At 48.4% G+C, this 19,596-nt stretch overlaps 1 protein-coding gene across 2 annotated transcripts in view; it reads left to right on the top strand.

The window, feature by feature from the left end:
- Positions 1-13,610, top strand: part of ANKS1A (ankyrin repeat and sterile alpha motif domain containing 1A) — a 27,122-nt gene extending 13,512 nt beyond the window's left edge. Inside the window, exons 2-10 of one of the 2 annotated variants that reach the window (XM_006860386.1) lie at positions 5,361-5,459; positions 6,254-6,406; positions 6,530-6,649; positions 9,471-9,590; positions 9,957-10,038; positions 10,183-10,271; positions 10,825-10,962; positions 12,373-12,543; positions 13,491-13,610. In XM_006860386.1, coding sequence (XP_006860448.1) covers positions 5,361-5,459; positions 6,254-6,406; positions 6,530-6,649; positions 9,471-9,590; positions 9,957-10,038; positions 10,183-10,271; positions 10,825-10,962; positions 12,373-12,543; positions 13,491-13,610 — 1,092 coding nt within the window. The remainder of the gene's footprint in view (positions 1-5,360; positions 5,460-6,253; positions 6,407-6,529; positions 6,650-9,470; positions 9,591-9,956; positions 10,039-10,182; positions 10,272-10,824; positions 10,963-12,372; positions 12,544-13,490) is intronic. The other variant, XM_006860387.1, reaches the window with a different exon arrangement.
- The last annotated feature ends 5,986 nt before the right edge of the window (positions 13,611-19,596 follow it).

Raw genomic sequence — 19,596 nt, forward strand, 5'->3', positions numbered from 1 at the left:
TCCTCAAGGTTCATCCATGTTATGTGGTGGTTTGCAGCTTCCTTGTTGTTCAAGGTAGCATAGTATTCCATTGTGTGTATGTACCACAGTTTATTTATCCATTCTTCAGTTGATGGGCACTTTGGCTACCTCCATCTTTTTGCTATTGTAAATAGTGCTGCTATGAACATTGGTGAGACTGTTTTTTAATCCAAGGAAACCTCTATTAGTTGAAATTCGTAGGCAAATGAAGTTTTACTGTATTAGCTCCCTATAAGGAGCTCTGGTAGTGTAGTGGTTACGAGTTGGGCTGCCAACCGCAAGGTCAGCAGTTCTAAACTACCAGCGGTTCCGCGGGAGAAAGATGAGGCATTCTACTCCCGTAAAGATTTATAGCCTCGGAAACCCTGTACAGGGTCACTATGAGTCGGAACCGACTCCATGACACATAACAACAACAAAGTCCCCTTACTAAGAACTCCGAACAGTGCCTGGCCTATAATAGGCTCTCAAGTGTGATAGAAGGTAAAGTTGAAAGTCCCTCCCTACCCCTCAACCCCTCTCGTCAGGAGCTCTCTCCCTTAATAAAGAGCATGTAGTAACTTCCACAACTGTGTCTTGCCCTTTGAAGATTTATAACATCTCGTAGTCTCCATGTCACCTGATCCCCTAACCTGTAGAAATCAGGAGGAAACCTGCGCCATACCCAGGACACGCTCTGATAACTGGTTGCTTTGATTTTCCATCACATCCTTTGGTTTGGTTTTAATTTTCCTTTCTCCTCAAAGTTGTACACAGCCCCCAGTTCTAAAGATTGGGAGCATAGTTAGGAAAGCCCTCCTCTCTCTAATTGGATATGGTTTTCTTGGTGAACCTCCAGGTCAGCATTAGTGTGGCCCTAAAAGCTAATGAAGTCTTCCTGAGTAAATGCTTTGACTTGCACTTTGCACTAAGAGTCCTGAACACTCCCTGCGATCCCTCCCTCTTTGAGGCTCACTGTTTGCGTCCATTCAGTTCCTCGCTTAGGTGTTGTCATCATCAGGCACAAGGTCTGGGCAAGTGGCCTGACCCTAGACTTAGGGTCTGTGGGTACTCGGTGTGACGGAGTGACTCAGGTAGGATGCAGGAGTGGTGCCTGCTCTGCAGCCCAACTAGAGAGGGACTTCCCACCTGGCTTCAGAGCAGTCCCCTCCCAGAATCATTTTCACGTGGCTCTATCTCTCTCTCCTTTCTCTTCTAATTGATGTTTTATTGCATTATGAAAATAATACATTTACTTGGCAAACTAATCTAGGCTCCATGTTAAAATTAAAAATTGAAGTAAGTGCTGTTTCTTAAATGTGAAGTATTAGATGTAGTCTAACCAGTATGTACTAGCATTCTTATTAGGCCAATAGTCCAGTAAACTGAATTTTAATATCATATGAAATTTTACAAGGTGTTTTTGCATTCATCCATTTTATGATTGGCACAGATTGCAAGACAACTGAGTTTCATCTTACCAAAAGCACTGTATTTAAGAAACTGCTGTTGAGAAGATAGTTTAAAACACTAAAATATTTCCTTTGGTTCTACAAGTTGCAAAATTAATCCTCAGAACAGTTATATTTTTCATGATCAAACATTTTGGCAGCGTTAGATTATGCCCAAGTACCTTTAAAAGAAAATTAGTATATTACATTTATATTATTTGAAAAATTGCTGTCTGATTTGTAGATGCACAAACACATTTGTCTGTAACAAATCTATCTTGCGCTTCATTGCTTTAACAGGCCACACTCTCTGGCCCAGGATTTCTGGGATGCCTTTTCAAAACAAAAAGGTTACAATTCCAATTGTCATCTCTACTGTTCAGCCTACCCTTCTGAATGGTATAGTTTAAATAAATCCTAAAAGAATTAAGCTTAACCTAATAATCAACATTTAATATCGTATTTCACTACTTATTTTGTTCTGTCACATTTTCAGAATTGAAAAGGTATATTTTCAAAAGCATACTAGGACAATTTGCTTTCACGTTTTAAAAAGAAATAGTGCCAAAAACATACTAAATATATATCCTAACTTTCCTTGCCAGTATCTTCAAATTATTTTTATATTTTAGGTTCAGAGTCTAGAGATCTAGCAAGGTCAATAATCTGTTCAAGGCCAAAAACGAAAATCTTTTTGATCACTGAGATCCTTATTGTTCATTTAGATCTTTTAATGACTTTGATAGCTTAAGCCCGTTGAACTACTTAGCCTAGTTTAACTAGAGATAGTCATCCTATCCTAAAAAAGACATTCCATGAACATTCTCCAATGATCTGTATCAACAATAGTTCACATTGATCTGTAATCAGCATGTGAAATCTAATAGTGAACTTTAGATGAAAATGCAGGTCTATCATTGATATATTCATCATTATTTTACTTTATTTAATAAAGAAATACATCTTCCCCTGTAAAATAGCAATTGTAAGTTTTCAAATAAAACTACAAACCTCAAAGTCATAATGCTAAATCTTCAACTTATAACCAACAGAAGCAAGTATTGACATAGTACTACAACTAAAAAATACCAAAAGATCCCAAGATCTTAAAGGATAGGTTTACTGAAAATAATTTTTAAAACAGTCTATAAAGAAAATTTCTAAACTTAGTGTTTAAAATCTGTTCTCATTGGCAAAAAATCCCTCAACAAAATAAGGTAAATTTGCTTCATTTTAACATTTTTGTAAGCTTTTTTTTTTTTAAATTACTATGTTTGATTTTTCACCCCTCTTGGGTACGGTTTTTACTTCAACCACTAGACACGTTCAGAAAGGTACCATCTAGCTCCTGTGAGCCCGAAGGTCTCCAGGCATTACTACACTGATGTATAGTCATAAGCGAAGCAAAATTATTTTGGTATTTTCAGTCCCAGGAATTTAAGTAGTCAAAATGCAAAACTCGTGTTTGCCTCCTAAATCACCCCAGCATGTGATAGTGTCAGAAATTGTGTGCATCGGTTTTATAAGTTTATCTGTACGTCAGGTACCTGAAACTTTTTTTTTTTTAGTTATTTTTCTATTTTGATAAAAATGTGCTCAAATATTTCATATTTATTGCTTTATATAAATAGCATATTGAGTTCACCTGGGCTCTTTTGAGATGAAGGCTTTGAGGGTATCTTTAGTGGGTCCTACCAGCTAATGATTTATGAGCTAGCTCAGGTTACTTAGCTTTTCCATCTGTGAAGCCAAGGTAAATATATTCTCCTCAATGGAATAAAGTCCAGAAAGAGTTCCCGAAAAATACAGGAACTTAGGACACATTAACAGCAGTATCTCAGATTAGCGGGAAAGTACAGAAGAGTCAAGAAATGGACCACTTGCTCTTTAACCTTATATCAAGGTAACTTCCGGGAGCTTATAGATTGCGCTGGAGTCCTGGTGTGGCATTGCAGGTTAATGCGCTGAACTGCAAAGTTGGTTTGAACCACAAGGTCAGCACTTCAGGCTCACTAGTTGCTCCTAGGAAACCCTATACAGGGTCGCTATGGGTTGGAACCAACTTGACAGCACTTAATAACAACATACATTGCATTATGAACACAAAACTGTCAAATTACAGAGATAATATGGGAGAATTTAAAAAATAATCGTGACGGGGTCAACACTTCCTTCTTGTTAAGTGTCTTCATGTTGGTTCTGACTCTCAGTGATGACCCTGCATAGGGTTTCCAAGGCTGTAATTTTTACAGGAGCAGAAAGCCTCATCTTTCTCCCATGGAACAGCTGGTAGTTTCAAACTGCTGACTTTTGAGGTTAGCAGCCTGACTTGTTACCACTATACTACCAGAGCCCCTTAGGGCTTCCTTAGCCTGACAAAACTTAGAAGCATTGCAAGAAAAGTTGGACGCATTCAGATCCATAAAAATAAGTTTCCTCATGAACAAAGCCAACATAAAAATCAAAGGATAAATGCCAAACTGGAAAAATAAATGTGTAATTCATTTCATAGATAAAAAGTTAATTTACTATATAAAGAATTCCTACAAATCAATGCAAAAAAGACTACAACCATATAATAAAACAGGTAGAAATTATAAGTGAACAATTCTAGTAAAGAAACTTACAGATGCCCCCACCCAACTGCCCCATGCCCCACACACGCATGAGAGATTCTACAGGAGCATCACCTTGAATTCTGGCGCCACGCTAGCTTACACTTACAATCTCTGGGCCTCAAGTCCCTAGACTGTAAAATGGGTATAATAATAGTCCTTGTTATCAGAAGGGTTCACAAACATGGGGGCTTCCCAAAGTTACTGGAAAAATTCTGTTACCTTTTAACTCCATTTTCCATGAACGTTTTAAAGCCCCTCTGATAATATGTAAAGCCATATAGAACATGGGGGAGGGAGGATAAGTTTGATAAGTATGAAAAAATGTTCAACCTCACCAGTGGTACATAAAAAATGGACAGATTGAAATGTCCATGCTGCACCATTTCTCCATAATGTTGCGGACAGTATATGGAATTTAGCACTCACGTCACTGATGAGAATAGAAATCTGTGAAGGTTTTAATCGTACATATTCTTTGACCAAGAAAATTCTTTTCTGGACTACCTAGAAATGATACACATGCAGAGCCATGCATGCAGCACCGGATGGCACCTGGATAGCAGAAATTGGGAGCAAATGCCCTTTGACAGAACACACCTGACATGATACCCATGACCTGGAAGATGTGCAGTGTAGAAAAGGGGCAGGTCTCCGTGTGCTGACGTGGAGCCATCTGCTAGACACCTCAGGTGTTCAGAATTAAACTCTGTGGAAAAGCAGTATGCAGGCACATGCCTACCTAGCACTGGAGGGATGTGAGAGAGAGAGATGACAGGCTGGGGCGTGGGCTGGGGGTGTTGTATCTTGGGTTTTGTGGCTGAGGGATGTGGCAAAACCAAGAATTGATCTCACTGCCTATCCTTGGGGTGAGACTGGCTCCTTGGCTATCTGCCTCTGCCATCAACTGCCCACCTGAGGTAGTGGTTTCAGCCTTGAATTAGAAAATTCTGTCTATGAGGAATGTTGGGATTGGTCCACCAGTTCCTACTCTTGGAGGTCACGGGCCTGCTCCCCAGAAAATGTATATACACTCAGAGGTGGGCTAATGCCCTGGAGAATATGGCCAGGGCAACGCTGTGTGCACCTTCCTCAGCCCAGCTCACCTGAGAGCCACTGGGTGGTGGGAAGGGGCAGTCTAGGCAGCAGGTCGACTCTTTACCATGGTCTCCTGCTTGCACAAGACTCCATGCTGGGCTGAGCTGGTCTCCTCCTGAGGTGAAGTAAAATAATTTGGAGAGGGGACAAAAAAGACTGGCTTTGAGGGACCCTAATGTCTTCTTTGTGCTCTCAGGGGTCTAACGTGATGGAAGAGCAGGACCTGCGGGACATTGGCATCAGTGATCCCCAGCATCGACGGAAGTTGCTCCAGGCTGCACGGTCCCTGCCCAAGGTGACTACTGAGAGCTCTGCAATGTCAGCTTTTGCCAGAGCCCCAGAGAGAACAGATGCGGGGAAGAGGGGCCCTGAATCCTAGGAGTCCCAGCTGGGCCAGCATAGATTTCTCTTTGAGATGTCCCTGTAGGATCAACACCAGGGGCAGTAAGAACCAGAGCCAGGAAGGAGGATAAGAGGGCCTCGCAACCTCTTCGGGTTCCAAGGTCTGTCCATCCTATACGGATGCGTACAGACTCCGTCTGCCACTTGGAGTGCCTGTGTGGTCTTTCCTGACTCTGGCTAATTGTGTAGAGCCCTGTCTTTAACTCCTCAGTTCAAGCCTAGCCCCACACAGGTAGGCCAGGAGGCCCCTGGGGCAACATGGAGGAAGCACCATAATTTCTGGGGAGCCAGGGGCTGGTGGCTGTGAGTCCCTCCGAATCGTGCTGGTGCCAAGTCCAGTGCTCAAGAAACACAAGTCCCAGATGAGAAGCCAACACCACACGTGCTTCACAGTCACACCCGTTTTTCTTCCCCTCCCCTCACCCCCACCCCGTCCTTGACTTCATCAGAAATCAGAGCACAGGGTGTGGGCATTCTGAAAGTTCTCCTCCCATCTATTCTCAGTTGGGCCCACTAGGCTGCTCAGGATGCCAGGCCCAGCAGAGCTCCTCCTTGGCCCTCCTCAGGCCACCTTGCCTCGCACCTCTCTAGTCTCCACTGTGGTCTGTGTGGGTAGGCCTGAGCTGCCGTGGGAGTAATTGTCCTTGAGTGTGAGCTCAGCCCCCATCTCCCCTCCTGGACCCACAGGTAAAGGCGCTGGGCTATGATGGGAACAGCCCCCCATCCATGCCCTCCTGGCTGGACTCCTTGGGGCTGCAGGACTACGTCCATTCTTTCCTGTCCAGCGGCTATAGCTCACTGGACACTGTGAAGAACCTCTGGGAGCTGGAGCTTGTCAACGTGAGTGCAGCCTCTGCCGAACCCAACCTGGGCCCTACCCAACCTGGGCCCTATGTGTGTGCTGCCCCTGGGGGCAGGCTGTGAGCCTGACATCTCCTCCCTCCCTCCCCTCTATACTCCCAGGTCCTAAAGGTCCACCTACTGGGTCATCGAAAGCGGATCATCGCCTCCCTGGCAGACAGGCCCTATGAGGAGCCCCCTCAGAAGCCCCCAAGGTTTTCCCAGCTGAGAGTGAGTTGGGGAGTAAGAAAAAGGGCTGTGTGTGGTGTGTTTTGAACCATTAGGAGCCTGCTTCTGAGACAGTGGGACTGCTGTGAGGGAGAATGCAAGCCTGCCCCAGGCACTAATTGGGGCCAAAAGAGAGTTTTTTTAGCCGGCTATTTATAATTTACATATCTCCCACCTGCATTCAAAGAAATTGGAGATACCCTATGATAAAAGATCAGTTTAAATAAGTAAAAATTTTGGAAGCAATAGGAAAACAAAACTACCAGAAGCACAGGTGTAACTCGTTGCAGTTAGTGTGTGGCGCTCAGGAGGCCCCCTGGTGGCGAAGCCTGGAGTGAGTACACAGCGAGGCTTCAGCCAGTTGGGGCGTTGTTGGGGGCCACCAATTCAATTCCAGCTCATAGTGACCCTCTGTGACAGTAGAACTGCCCCACAAGGTTTTCTTGGCTGATCCCTGCCATGAACCCACTGGGTGGGTTTGAATCCCCCAGTTAACAGCTGAGTGCTTAACCATTGCACCTCCATGAGCACTCCCAGAGCTTCCTAATTTAAAATACCTGGGGCAGAGTGACATGGGAAATGTGCACAGGTGATTTGTTTTTGAGTCAGGTCACCCCTAACTACAACTATGACTTCAACTTGGTAAGCTCCAGGCGGTGAGTGCCTAAGTTAATTCACTTGGCCAGCAACCTGAGAAAGGGGGCCTAGTTTTTTCCCTCTAGGAGATACATGAAAAAGCTGAGATCCTGACATGTCCTGGGAGCCAATTGCCTGGCTGACATTCAAATATGAAATCTGTGGAGACAGATTTGTCTTCTCTGCATGGCAGTTGGCCTCAGGGCTAAGTGTTTTCTTGAGAAAGAGCTTTGGATTTGTTCGTGAGCACCAGAGATGTGTGATATGGATTATGACCGATGATTTTATCTTTGATAAATTTGGCCCTGTATCCACTCTTCTCTATGGTTGTGACCCAAAGGGAGAGCACTAGTGAAGTGTGGGCGCTGGTGGTGGATGTGCCCAGCAGGCTGGCAGGTCGGATCTGAGCTCCAGGAAATTTGCTTGTTTTGATTGTAACCAGGCACTTCGGCTTTGGGCCCTCACACCATTCATCTTAGCTCTGCGCTGCCGGCCAACACTAACACATCTCCCTGCTCCTGCTGCCTGGGGCTGGGCAGATGTGAGCCAAGTATCTCCTGGTTCTTTCCCCACTCCAGTGTCAAGACTTGCTCTCCCAGACGTCATCCCCCCTGAGCCAGAATGATTCCTGTACTGGGCGATCAGCAGACCTGCTGTTGCCTCCTGGGGACACAGGCAGGAGGCGGCACGACAGTCTCCATGAGCCTGGGGCACACTCACGAGCAGAGCGCTTCAGAATCCAGGTGTGATAAGAGGATAGCGGCAGTATGTGTCCACCCCATTCCTTCCCAGATCCAGCTGTAGACCCTGGTGCCCTGAGCACTGCTGGGCTGGCATCATGGGCCATGAAGAAAACACCCACCTCCTAAACTCACGTCCCACCCTAGCCTCCTGGTACATTGGCTGCATGCATCCCTTTAGTTCTCAGCTGCTAGGACCTCCCCTGCAACGTCAGACACTGAGCGCCACCAGGCTGACTATCCAAGCTGCCTCAGGCCCTTGTTTGTCCAGAGACACACCTCACCATCCTGTGTTCTTCCAGTCTCTCAAGCTCTCTCCTGGTCACCCTTTGTCTCTTACCCTGGTTGTTCCCCAGAGCTATTTCCCTTCCAGTCAGCCTCTTCAGCTCCAAAGCCTCTGCAACTCCTGCTCAGCAAAGCTACAGCCCAGCTCAGACTCTCGTCCTCTTTCTGTTGCTGTGGCTCAGTGGTGGCACAGCTTTAGACAAGCTCACGTTCATGTAGATAGGACCAGCCCATTCCATGTTTGCCAGCCTCAGCTGGACCTTGGTACCTTGCCCTCTCATTCCTCACTCACCCTCAGAGCATTGCTTCCAGATTTCTTCAGGACTTGCTGTCCTCCCTCCTGCCTTGTCCAGACCCAGGCTTCGACTTAGGTCCCCCATCTTGGCCTATTAGACACAATGGCAGGTGGCCCCCAAGTTCCCAGGGGAACTTTTAGCGTCAGTCTTGCTTTTTCTCCCCTGATTCACGTTTGTCATTGCTGCCCTCTAAGAAATCTCCCTTACCTTTCTACAAGCACACTCTTGAATTTTAAAAAAAGATTTGGAAAACATGTTAGTCCAGCAGTTGACTTGCTTATACTTTAACAATCTGTGCATATTGCTGGAAAGGATGTCTGTTCTCTCCTCTATGTTCTTTCTACCAGGGTCCTAATTAAGACCCCATATTCTCTCACTGATCTACACTGGCCCTCTGGGCCCCCACAGCTATTGCCAGAAGGATCCATTTACAATCATCCCTGACTTCCCAACCAACGGATCAGCTCCAAGGCCCGTAGAGGAGGCTTCCAGGGCCTGGCTCCTGTGTTTCTATCTTCATCCTTTCTGCTGGAGCAGCCTCCACCAGCCTGTGCTTCTCCACACTCACACTGCTCTCTCCCCCATCTCTGGGTGGGCTAATTTCCCCATTTCCTGTAAGACTCACTTCAGAGGCCACTTAACCTGCTGAGCCCTTTCTGACAGAGCCCTTCCTCTTGGAGGTTTGGTTTCTGCCTCTCCAGTCAGTAGCCGCTGCCCTTTACCCTGGCATAGGTGGCACCTCTGTTGCATAGAGCTGCTGGCCCGCCTCCTTGCCCCCTAGCCCAGCCTTGAACTCTTTAAAAACACTGGCTGCTTTGCCTCAGGAGCTCCTCTTTCAGAGGGTGAACGGGCTTGACTTCATGTTCTGTACAGGAGGAGCACCACGAGGCCAAGCTGACCCTCCGCCCGCCAAGCCTGGCTGCCCCCTACGCTCCTGTGCAAAGCTGGCAGCACCAGCCAGAGAAACTCATCTTCGAGTCCTGTGGATATGAAGCCAATGTGAGTTGCTCCTACCCTCCCTGCGTTGCCAGCCTCCCCATCCTGGCTGGGCACACACAGCCCTGAGGCCCAGTGGACTCTGGACACCTTCCACCACATGAGGCCCAGGGCTCTGGTGCAGCTCTCTGCTCTTCAGACTGTCCCAGCAGTTAAGGGGAAAGGGTGGAGGATTCGAGGAAAAAAGAGGGCTTACCCATTCCTGTGCTATGGGTCGGACCCGACTCAATGGCACTTAACAACAACAACAACAACCCATTCCTGTCAGGAGAAAGGGATTATGGAGAGAGGTTAACTCCCTGATTGTGGATAGGCTGGGATTGGTGGGCCACACCTGTGACCTAAATTTAGCCACTGCTCACCCCACAGTACCTGGGTTCCATGCTGATCAAAGATCTGCGAGGGACAGAATCCACACAAGATGCCTGTGCCAAGATGCGAGTAGGTTGTCTGTTGTGTGGGACAGGGGTGGATAGCAAATGAGAAAAGCAGCTGTAACCGTTTGTGAAAAGACGGGAAAGAGGCTGGGACTATGGAATGCCAGTGGGCTTCACCCTGAGAAGGGACGCTCACAGGGCCACCCTTTGTTTCCTATAGAAATCCACTGAGCACATGAAGAAGACCCCCACCATCATCCTGTCCATCACATACAAAGGGGTCAAGTTCATCGATGCCTCTAACAAGGTGTGTTTCTCACAAGAACTGTTGCTAGGAGTGAGATCCATTTCCCTATCAGCTAAGGGCTCCAGGGCAAGTGACCTTGATGCTCTTTCTCCACCCTCATCTCCAGTCAGCTGCCCCCCAACCCTCTTGTGACTCTCCATTCCCACCAGCTAACCCAAGTACTTATCTCTGATCTGTTCAAGTCTCTCTTTCCCCGGCCCCTGCCTCCAGCCCACCCACAGCCAATGCAGGACTGCCACCCCTCACACACCCCTTCAAGGGCACTGCTTGCTGACTGAGCAGAGGTCTCCCCTTCTGAGAACTTTCCATCGTTCCACCCCCCCCACTCTCAGAAGGTGGAAGGGCTTGGAGAACATTTTGTTGCCAAGGTCAAGGGTGTGCAGACCCCAAATTTAAATCAAGCAAGGTTGGACACTGCCATCTACCCATTGAAAAAAGCAAGGAAAAGAAGAAGTAGTGTTCAGATGATTGCTACAGTGAAAGGCTTAGGCAGTGGCATCAGAGGCAAGCCTGAGGGAGTGGGGAGCCAGAGAAACACTGCTTTTCCCTGCAGAATGTCATCGCGGAGCATGAGATCCGAAACATTTCCTGTGCGGCCCAGGACCCAGAGGACCTCTGCACCTTTGCCTACATCACCAAGGACCTGCAGACCAGTCACCACTATTGCCATGTGTTCAGCACAGTGGATGTGGTAGGTGCACTCCCCCTGCAGCAGAGTCTACAAATCGTGGGAGGGGTCTGTCCTGATAGGGCGGGGCACAGACTGAGTGGGTCCTGTGTCTAAGATGACCTCATTGCAGAGCTGGCCTGGCACACGGTTGGCACTTAGCAGCGAAGCCTCAGCAATTATTGAATTCAGTTTCTCTCCATGCAGCGATGGGACAAAGCGCAGACGGGGTATGGTAGGTCCAGGTTGTCCAGCTCCTAGCCCAGCCTCCCAAGGTCAGGCCTGTCCCCCAGGCTCCTGCTGCTCCAGTTCCCAGGCCTTCAGGTGGCTGCCATCAGTGACGCTGGGCACAATAGAACAAAACCCTGTGTGGCCCCGTGCCATCCTCCTGGTTATTCCCATGTTGAAGTCCATTGTTGCAGCCACTGTGTCCATCCATCTTGTTCAGGCCTTCCAGTTTTTCAGCAACCCTCAGGTGGTCTCCTCAAAGCCCCTGCTTCCCTCTTGGGGGCAGCAGTGCTCTGTCCTTTAGGGTTACGTGTTTTGGTTGTTAAGTATCACAGCAACCCTAGTGGGTCCCTAGGGATTGGTTGAATGGCACTCCATTTATTATAGGACCCACTGGGGTTCTTTGGAAGATTAAATGGGGTGCTTCACACACAGCTCATAGTTCTTGACACGTACCCAGAGCTCACAATTTCCATGTGTAGTCAGTTCACTGCAACACCACACATGTGGTCCTAAACAATACCACGCTTTGTAGAATCTCACACTAAGAACCCTAGGAATGGGGGTTAGGAGCACAACATTCAAGAAACTCTGTCAGTGACACAGTTTTAAAATTTAAGGAACTAAATTTTAAATTGCCATTTTATTCATGTTAAATAGTTAATAAATATGACTCTTTACTGGAAAAGACATGAAGTTTGCTTGTAAAGCTATATACCCAGTGTGACCATCCCCTGTATGTGATGGAGACAGAAAGGAGAGCAGAGGAAAATAGAGCTTGACTATTAGAGAAGAGGGAGACTTTCAGGTGGGGAGGCCACCAAAAGGGCTTGTGAGAATTTTGAAGGGGTAGACCCAGATGTGACAGGTGTGGCTCCTGGTCCTTGGGGGTGCATGGTGGGGGTTCCCAGGGGCTCTGCAGTGCAGTTGCTGCATTCCCCTAGAGTGTCTCAGCTCCAGCCTGAAGAGATGAACTGGGTGTAATGCTCACATCATTCCCTAGTGGGTCAGTTATGTTGGAACAAGTTTTTGCTTTCAAAATAAGTGTTCGAACAGAATTAACTGCACTTACTCATTACCTGTCCAGGTGCATGCAGCCCATGCCTGTGCTCTGTGTGTGGGTATGGCAATATGGCAGGGTGTAGAGGAGAACAAAGCAACCTCCCGTAAAGCCCATCTGCTAGAATTGTGCTCTCTTTCTCCCAGAATCTGACGTATGAGATCATCCTGACACTGGGACAAGCATTTGAGGTGGCCTATCAGCTGGCCTTGCAAGCCCAGAAGTCCAGGCCGATGGGGGCCTCTGCAGCTGAGATGATTGAAACGAAATCTTCCAAGCCGGTGCCTAAGCCTCGGATCGGCATGAGGAAGTCAGCAGTACGTGGTCCCACCTCCCCTGGCCCTGGGGTTTGAGGGCTTAGGGTGGAGTTGGGCACAACTTGCAGAGAACTGGCCCCTCGAGAGCAGCCCTTGTAATTGGTTACCCACCTCTGAAGCCCTCACCCTGGGAAGGCAGCAGCCCAGCCCCTCAAATGTGTGGTGGGCAGTTGTCCCCTCCTTGCCAGACTCAGCCCAGGCAGGGCCAGGCCATCATGAGGCTGCAGAGAGTGTGACCCCATTTTGAGCCCCCATAACGTCGTCCTTGTGTCTGTGTCTGCTTTGCTCTGCACCCCAGGTGCCGCTACCCCCTGATAGTCGCTGTTGTTACTGTCACACCTGCACCACCCATCGTCCTTCTTACCTTCCGCTGCCGTCTGTTAGTTCTGGAGTCAAGGTCCTTACACCTCCTGCTGTCTGTGTGTCAGTCTCCCCACAGTGACCGTGAGCTCTTTCTGACCCGAGTGGCATTCTTCCCCAAGATGTCCTCCCGCCCATGCCTGTCTGTGCTTCCTCTCTGTCTTTCTGCTGTGTGTTTTTCCCCAGTGGTCTGGGATGACTGCTGGGGTCTTGCCTCAGGTTGAGCTCTCTGGCCCCACCAGAGGCACCTGAGGCTTACAGCTCCCAGCTCCATGTCCCCCCTTAGAGCAGGAGGCTTGGGTAGAGCAGCTGCTCTTTTAACTAAGCAATATTTTAGAAATCCCTGGGAGAAGATTTTGTCCCTGGTGGAGGTCCGAGGTAGGGGCTGCTCCAAGGTACTCCTGGAGGAATGTCAGCCCTCTTTCACTTGGTGGGCTTATTCTTTGGCTGAGCAGACTAAGGGCAGCTTGCCATTGGCTATAGGCCTGGCCTGGGTCGGGAGGTGGATGGACATGCTGGGCCCTGCTTGCACCCGGTCCTAGCTCAGAACTCACTCTCTGACTCTGCCGTTTTTCCATGTTTGGCAGCTGGAGCCACCTGATGTGGATCAAGATGCCCAATCTCATGCCAGTGTCTCCTGGGTGGTGGACCCCAAACCAGACTCTAAGCGGAGCCTCAGCACCAAGTATGAGACCACTATCTTCTAATACCACCACTCCCTGTCTCCACTAGTCTCACTGTGCCTTTGCCATCGACCTTTCTGCTCTTCTCAACTCTCTCCTTCCAGCTGCTGACGCCAAGGCCCCACCCCTAGTGGGGCCTGCTTTCCTCCTGGGCAGCAGTTCTAGACACTGTCCACTAACAGCTCTCGTACCTAATACCACCGAACACTGTGAATGCTCCTCCTAGGGCTGAGGACAGCTTGTGGGGGGGTGAGTTGCCTTTGAGGTGGGCGCCAAGAGGGCTGAGGGGTTCTGCTGTTGCCCAGGGAGCCTCTGCAGGCCGGCACTGTGAATCTGAAGGGGGCGAGGCAGCCTTCGAGCAGAATCCAAACAGCACCAGGAATGACTCCTACTGAGTTGGGCTGGGCCTTGTCTGTTGGCTCTCCTCTTCCTGCGCTTCTATACTGAGCCACAGCTGGGTGCAGCTGCCAAGATTTGTCTGCACTCACCTTTCCTGACACAACCAACCACTGTGACCACCCAGTGCCAGAGCCCCTTCTCCTTTGCCCACAGCTGGCTGCAGCCCTGTCCCTCTCTCGTTTGCTCTGAGGTGCTGGCCTCTCTCTCATGGTCAGGCCCCTCTGAGATGGTGGGCCCAATGATGTGGTTTGGCCAGGGCCTGACTGCTTTCTGTGAGGGCCCAAGGTATGGGCCAGGCCCTCAGACACTTGCCTGACTCTAAAGAATGGGGCTCTGAGCATCTCAACATTCACAGGTTTGCTCCCTTCAGCAGACTGTTTGGTTCTTCCACTCCAGGCAATGGGATGGCATATTCCAGCCCCTCCTGTCCAGCAAGTGTAGAAGCCCGGGCCTGGCTGAGGAGGAAGCGTGAAGCCTGTACCATGCACTCATGGTGCACCTCCTCCCTTACTTACAGAATGGAGCTGCTATAGGACAGGGACCTGGACCCAGGGACTTCGGTTCTCCAGACCTTTCTGACACTCCTCCACAGTGTGGGGAGGAAATGTAGTCAGCACTCATCAATCTTTCCCCTGGTCAGCCTCCCTGGGCCTCCCAGCCCCTCTGAGAGGAGAGGATGCACAGTCTGTAAAGCAGTTCAGTGGCTGGGATCCCAGAGTTGAGTCTGTAGAAGCCCTCTGTTCTCTATTGTGGACGAGTCAGCGTAGTGGGCAGGAGACAGGAAAGAAGCGATTCCAGTAGAAAGCAGTGTAAATGGGCAAAGCCCAGTAGAAAAGCCAGTAAGTTATAATCATTTAGAGTTTAAAGCCAAGTTGACAAACCAAGCTGGGTCCTCCTGCCTGTCCATCTGTCTGTGTGCCTTCAGACCGGACATTCTGAGTCTGAATTGGCATTGGGCACGGCCATGCAAGGCACTCATGGGAGGCTGTGGGGACTTTCATTCTGCTTCTATGTCTCCTTTTATTTCTTCTCCTCCACTTTGTGTCATCCCATTTGGTTAATCCTTTCCTCCCCCCCCGTTGTGTTTGCTTCTGCCAAGCTGAGCCACTGAGGAACCACCAGACTATGCTGTGGAAACATAACTGTGGGGGCACAGGCTTCCCCACCACCACCATCTCCCTGCAGCTTTGAAGACCCAGGCCCACACACTCTGCCTGCAGGATCCCCTCTCGCTCCGGGCCTGAGCCTGCACTGCCAGGTCTGCAGACAGCCTTGCCCTGGCTGCAGAGCAGCACTCCAGGCCTCTAGAAGACGAGATGACCTCCAGAGAGCCAAGAAGCAACTTGTTCAGAACATGTTTTTTAATAGAAAAAGAAAATATTTTTTAAAAAATGAACTTTTAACACTTGGATTAAACCTCTAAGTCAAACTGCCAATCTTGAGACAAATGGCCTTAAGGCCAGAGGACAGGGAACTGAGATTGGCTAAAAGGCCAGTGTAGTCTGTCCCGCCTTCTGTGCTTGGGATGGGCACCTGGCAGGGTCTGGTAGGTCTGAGGAGAACGCAGTGGCCTGTGGGTGAGTTGGAAAAAGCAGGCTCCAGGGGCAAATTAAAGAGATTGGTTAGAATCCACATTCAAACCCCACCAAGTTAGTTGCTGTTCTTTTCAAATTGAACAAGAGCTGGACACAGCCTCTTCAGTAAGAACCCAGCCTGAGAGGCACCTGAGCTCAAGCAGAGATTTCCAGTCCATTTCTGGAGTCCCAAATGTGAAGGTCTAGTGGCCACATGGAGATGAGAGGGCATTTCTGGCACAGCGTAGTCTGTAGTGGCCGCTGGGAGCTCTGGGCCTCTTTCCCATCTCTGACCTGCCTTGACTGTGCACTGCCCCCAGTGGGCTGGCCACAAGTTCTCTGATGGGTCACACTGCCTGCGTTGTCAAGAAAGGAGAAAAAGCAGCTTTGTTTTGGGCATTAATGGGCAGTACTACCTGCCAATTTGTGATTTGTCTAATCAGGCCTGTGTGATTTGGGTTATTTTGATTCTCAGAATTACTGGACTGACTATAGTCCCAGCTGCTGGGCTGAAATACACTTGTTCATCCCTGGCTCCAAGGGTAGCAAAGGGTGAATAAGGTGACAGTCGATTGGATTCGTCCCTGGTGTGGTGTGGCCTTTGGGGCAGCAGGCTGACCTTCGGTACTCTGCTGCTGCTTGAACCTTCTTGCTGGCTTTCGTTGCTTTTTAACTTTACTTGTCTTTTTTCCCGGGTATCGTGGAAATAAAGGGGCTGATTGCTGTGTGACTGAGTGGCTGAGCCAAGGCAGCTGGTTGTCCAGTACCTTCCAGGACAGGTAACAGAGGGTCGGATTCTTCATGGGTATTTGAGCAGACCTCACCCTGTCTGACACAGTTTGTCTGGTCCCAGGTCTCAGCAACACTTCTCTTTCTGGCAAAAGTTGTGAGTTGAAACCCCATGTTGGTGAGCGTGTGTATAGGGAGCTGCTCTTGAGCCAGAAACGGGAAGCATGCCTTGTCTCCCTCTGGCCTGAGGCCGGGCTTTGTGTGTTTCCAGCACTGCAGGACCTGGGGTTCAGCTCCCCCTGGAGGAGTAGCAGCTCATGCTCCTCTTCTCGGTACTAAGCAAGGCCTTTGACACCTGAAGTCTGACTTCACCGCCTCCTCCTTTGTCAGTGCAGTGTTCAGTCCCTGCTTTTCTGACCAGGGCACCTGTGATCCTTAGTAGAATGGTGCCCTCGCTTCCTGCTTTCTTGTCTGAGCAGCCTCTGTTGGAGGTGGCAGGTCCAAAAAGAAACTGTAGACACTACGATGAGTTCAAGCTGGTGTTTTGTTTCTTTCATAGGTAGGTGTTTCCCCCTTGAAGCTGCTGTATCTTTCTGTTGTTGTTGTCAGGTGCCATCGATTTGGAACCGACTCAAAGCGACCCCCATGCATATCTTTCTTTAGTCACCGTGTTTTCAGATTGGAGAGCCTTGGGGAGTCTGCTCTGACTCTGAGATTGGTTTTGTTTTGTTTTTTCCTTTAGATTGGTTTATTTCTGAATCTTCAAGAAAGGAAAGTGAGTGGGTTTTCTTTCTTTTGTTGTCCTCCGGGGCAGGAACTCTCCCTCCCCGAGAAAGGACTGTGTAACTTACAGGACAGGTTTCAAGTGGAAAAGCTCCTGTTTCCACACTTCTCCAAGTGCAGCTCCCGCCTCGTGGCCAGCTCCACTGCTGTGCTTCTGAACTGTGAAGGAGCTCACTGAGGTGGGAAACTCCTCGGCACTGCCCACTGGCTCGTGGCTGGCCTCTTCTCTTCTGCTTACCAGCTGTTCCCAGCAGCAGGGTCTTCCTGACAGGTTGTGCATCTGCAGTGCTTACTATCCCCTTAGACCTCTAGCCTGATGCAAGTTCCTTGAGAAGCCTTGGGTTTGAGCAGCTAGCATCGCTGCAGCCAGCAAGACATTAGAAAGCCAGTTTTTCTGGTGCCTGAGATGCCCAACCTAAAGAATGGCTGTCAGACACAGTTCACAGAAGTGTTGTTGCTGATGGTCTGGCAACGGGACTGAATTGTAATAAAAATGTTATTTAATCTTTGTCTCTGTATTTTGATACTTGAATGACTTCCCCTTTTATTTTACTGTACATATTATGATTGTTAATCTGTCCAATTTTGTCTGAATTATAAACATTTTGTGGTACCAAACATAACCAATCTGTGCAACAACATAGACTGACCTCACTACACAAGAGAGAGTGTAAATATTCCTGGGCTTCCAGCTTTGGTTTTGTTATTTTCATAACTGTACAACTTAGAACAGACTGAATTAATAAATGAGAAACAACATAAAGCCAGCCTTATTTTTTTGAAGTCTTTAATTGAAGAATTTTCTGGTAGAAGGGTGCATACAAGCTAGACACTGGCTCCGGATCAGTAATGAGTGCCCTACGCTGTTTGGCTGAGATGGCAGTTTGGGAAATTCTGAGTCCACCACTCTTCAACAGGTAGCTGCTAAGGATTGTCAGTTTTTGTTAATTCTGATTAGGTACAAAGACTGTTATTCAGACCAGTTTATTTGGGGCACCAGAGACTGCTGTTCAGAGCCACAAGCAGCACTACGCCTGCACAAGTGAGAACCAGAGTTGAGCAGAAAGGAGAGACTGGAGGGCTAAATGGGTTTGGGCTGCCTCCAGAATGATCGAACATGGCAACTCAACAGGACTATATCCACCCACCCCATTCCTGCCTCCTCACCTTTTCCCAATTCCTTCAGACTCACTTTACACAGCGGGCACTGGTTTCCTTGGGACCTGGACACAGGGAGAGCTGCCAGGAGTGGACACTACTGTCTGCTTCAATGTATTCAAGGAAGTGTGAGGTAGACTCTCAAAGCCTTCTTCCGTTTGCTCCTCTCTGTCTTTCCTTAGAGACCCATCTCTGTCACATTCCCACACATTCTTACCTGTCTGCCCTTCACGGTGCCTGTGGTCCAAGTTATCAACTGGGGCATCACTATTGTAGGCTGAGTGATGCCCCATCTACCGGAGAACTTTACCCTTTAGCACTAGCCAGGCCACCATGGACAAAAACCTGTGCATACTTGCTTTCAGAACCTTTAAAAACATCCACCAATCCAGCCTTGGCCTTCTCTGGCTTCCTAAGCCTAGAGGGTACCCAGGCCCCATTCAAAGTCCAGCAGACAGGGCCATGCAGACGTTTTAGTGTGGCCAGCAGTTCAGACTGCAGCTCACCCAGCACCACTTTCCAGAACTCACACCCAGGGAGAGCAGAGGTGTGGATACCCTTCTCAGTGCTACCCTGAGGACTCAGTTGTCAGCAACAACATTACAAACACACAGTCACTAAGTATAAGAACTTCCCTACTATCACAACATACTGTCCAGTAAATGGAGCTGGAACAGCTAGGTAGCCATTGAGCATGGAAGATTCCAGTTCCTCCCTATGCAAAAAGTAATTCCAGAGTGCTGACATGTTTTAATGTAGAGAAATGAAATTGCAGCAAAACTAGAAGATAACTTTATTCACAATCTTTGTATAAGGAAGGACTTTCCAACTTATAAAACCTTAACTCCATTTTTAAAAAAAATTAAAAGTAAACTACTGCATGGTTAAATGTACCATAAGGAAAGGCCTTCTGACAAGATGGCAGAGTAGGCATACACACTACATGGACCCTCTACAACAGAGATGCAAGAGAGAAATGAAACTGGTACAGATGAACATTTTAGAACCCTAAACATCAGAGGAAAGTACTAGCTGGGAGGAGAGGCTGAGCAGGGACAGTGAGAGAGAATGACTGATAGATGACTGGCCAGATGCAGTGCATAAAAATCTTGGAGCAAAGCTCAGATCTCTCAGCAGAAATCATGCAAGCAAGAAGGCAATGGGGAGACATATATAAAACCCTGAAAGAAAAAAATTTGCCAACCAAGAATCTTTTATCCAGCAAAGCTATCAATCAAATATGACGGTATAATCAAAACATTCCAAGATAAACATCAGCTAAGGGATTTTGCTAAAGCCAACCCTGCACTACAAAACATCCTAAAGGGAGTTCTGTGGACTGAGAACCAACAAGAACAGACAACAAC

The sequence above is a fragment of the Chrysochloris asiatica genome, unplaced genomic scaffold (assembly GCF_000296735.1).
Source record: "Chrysochloris asiatica unplaced genomic scaffold, ChrAsi1.0 scaffold00038, whole genome shotgun sequence".
Classification (NCBI taxonomy): Eukaryota; Metazoa; Chordata; class Mammalia; order Afrosoricida; family Chrysochloridae; genus Chrysochloris; species Chrysochloris asiatica.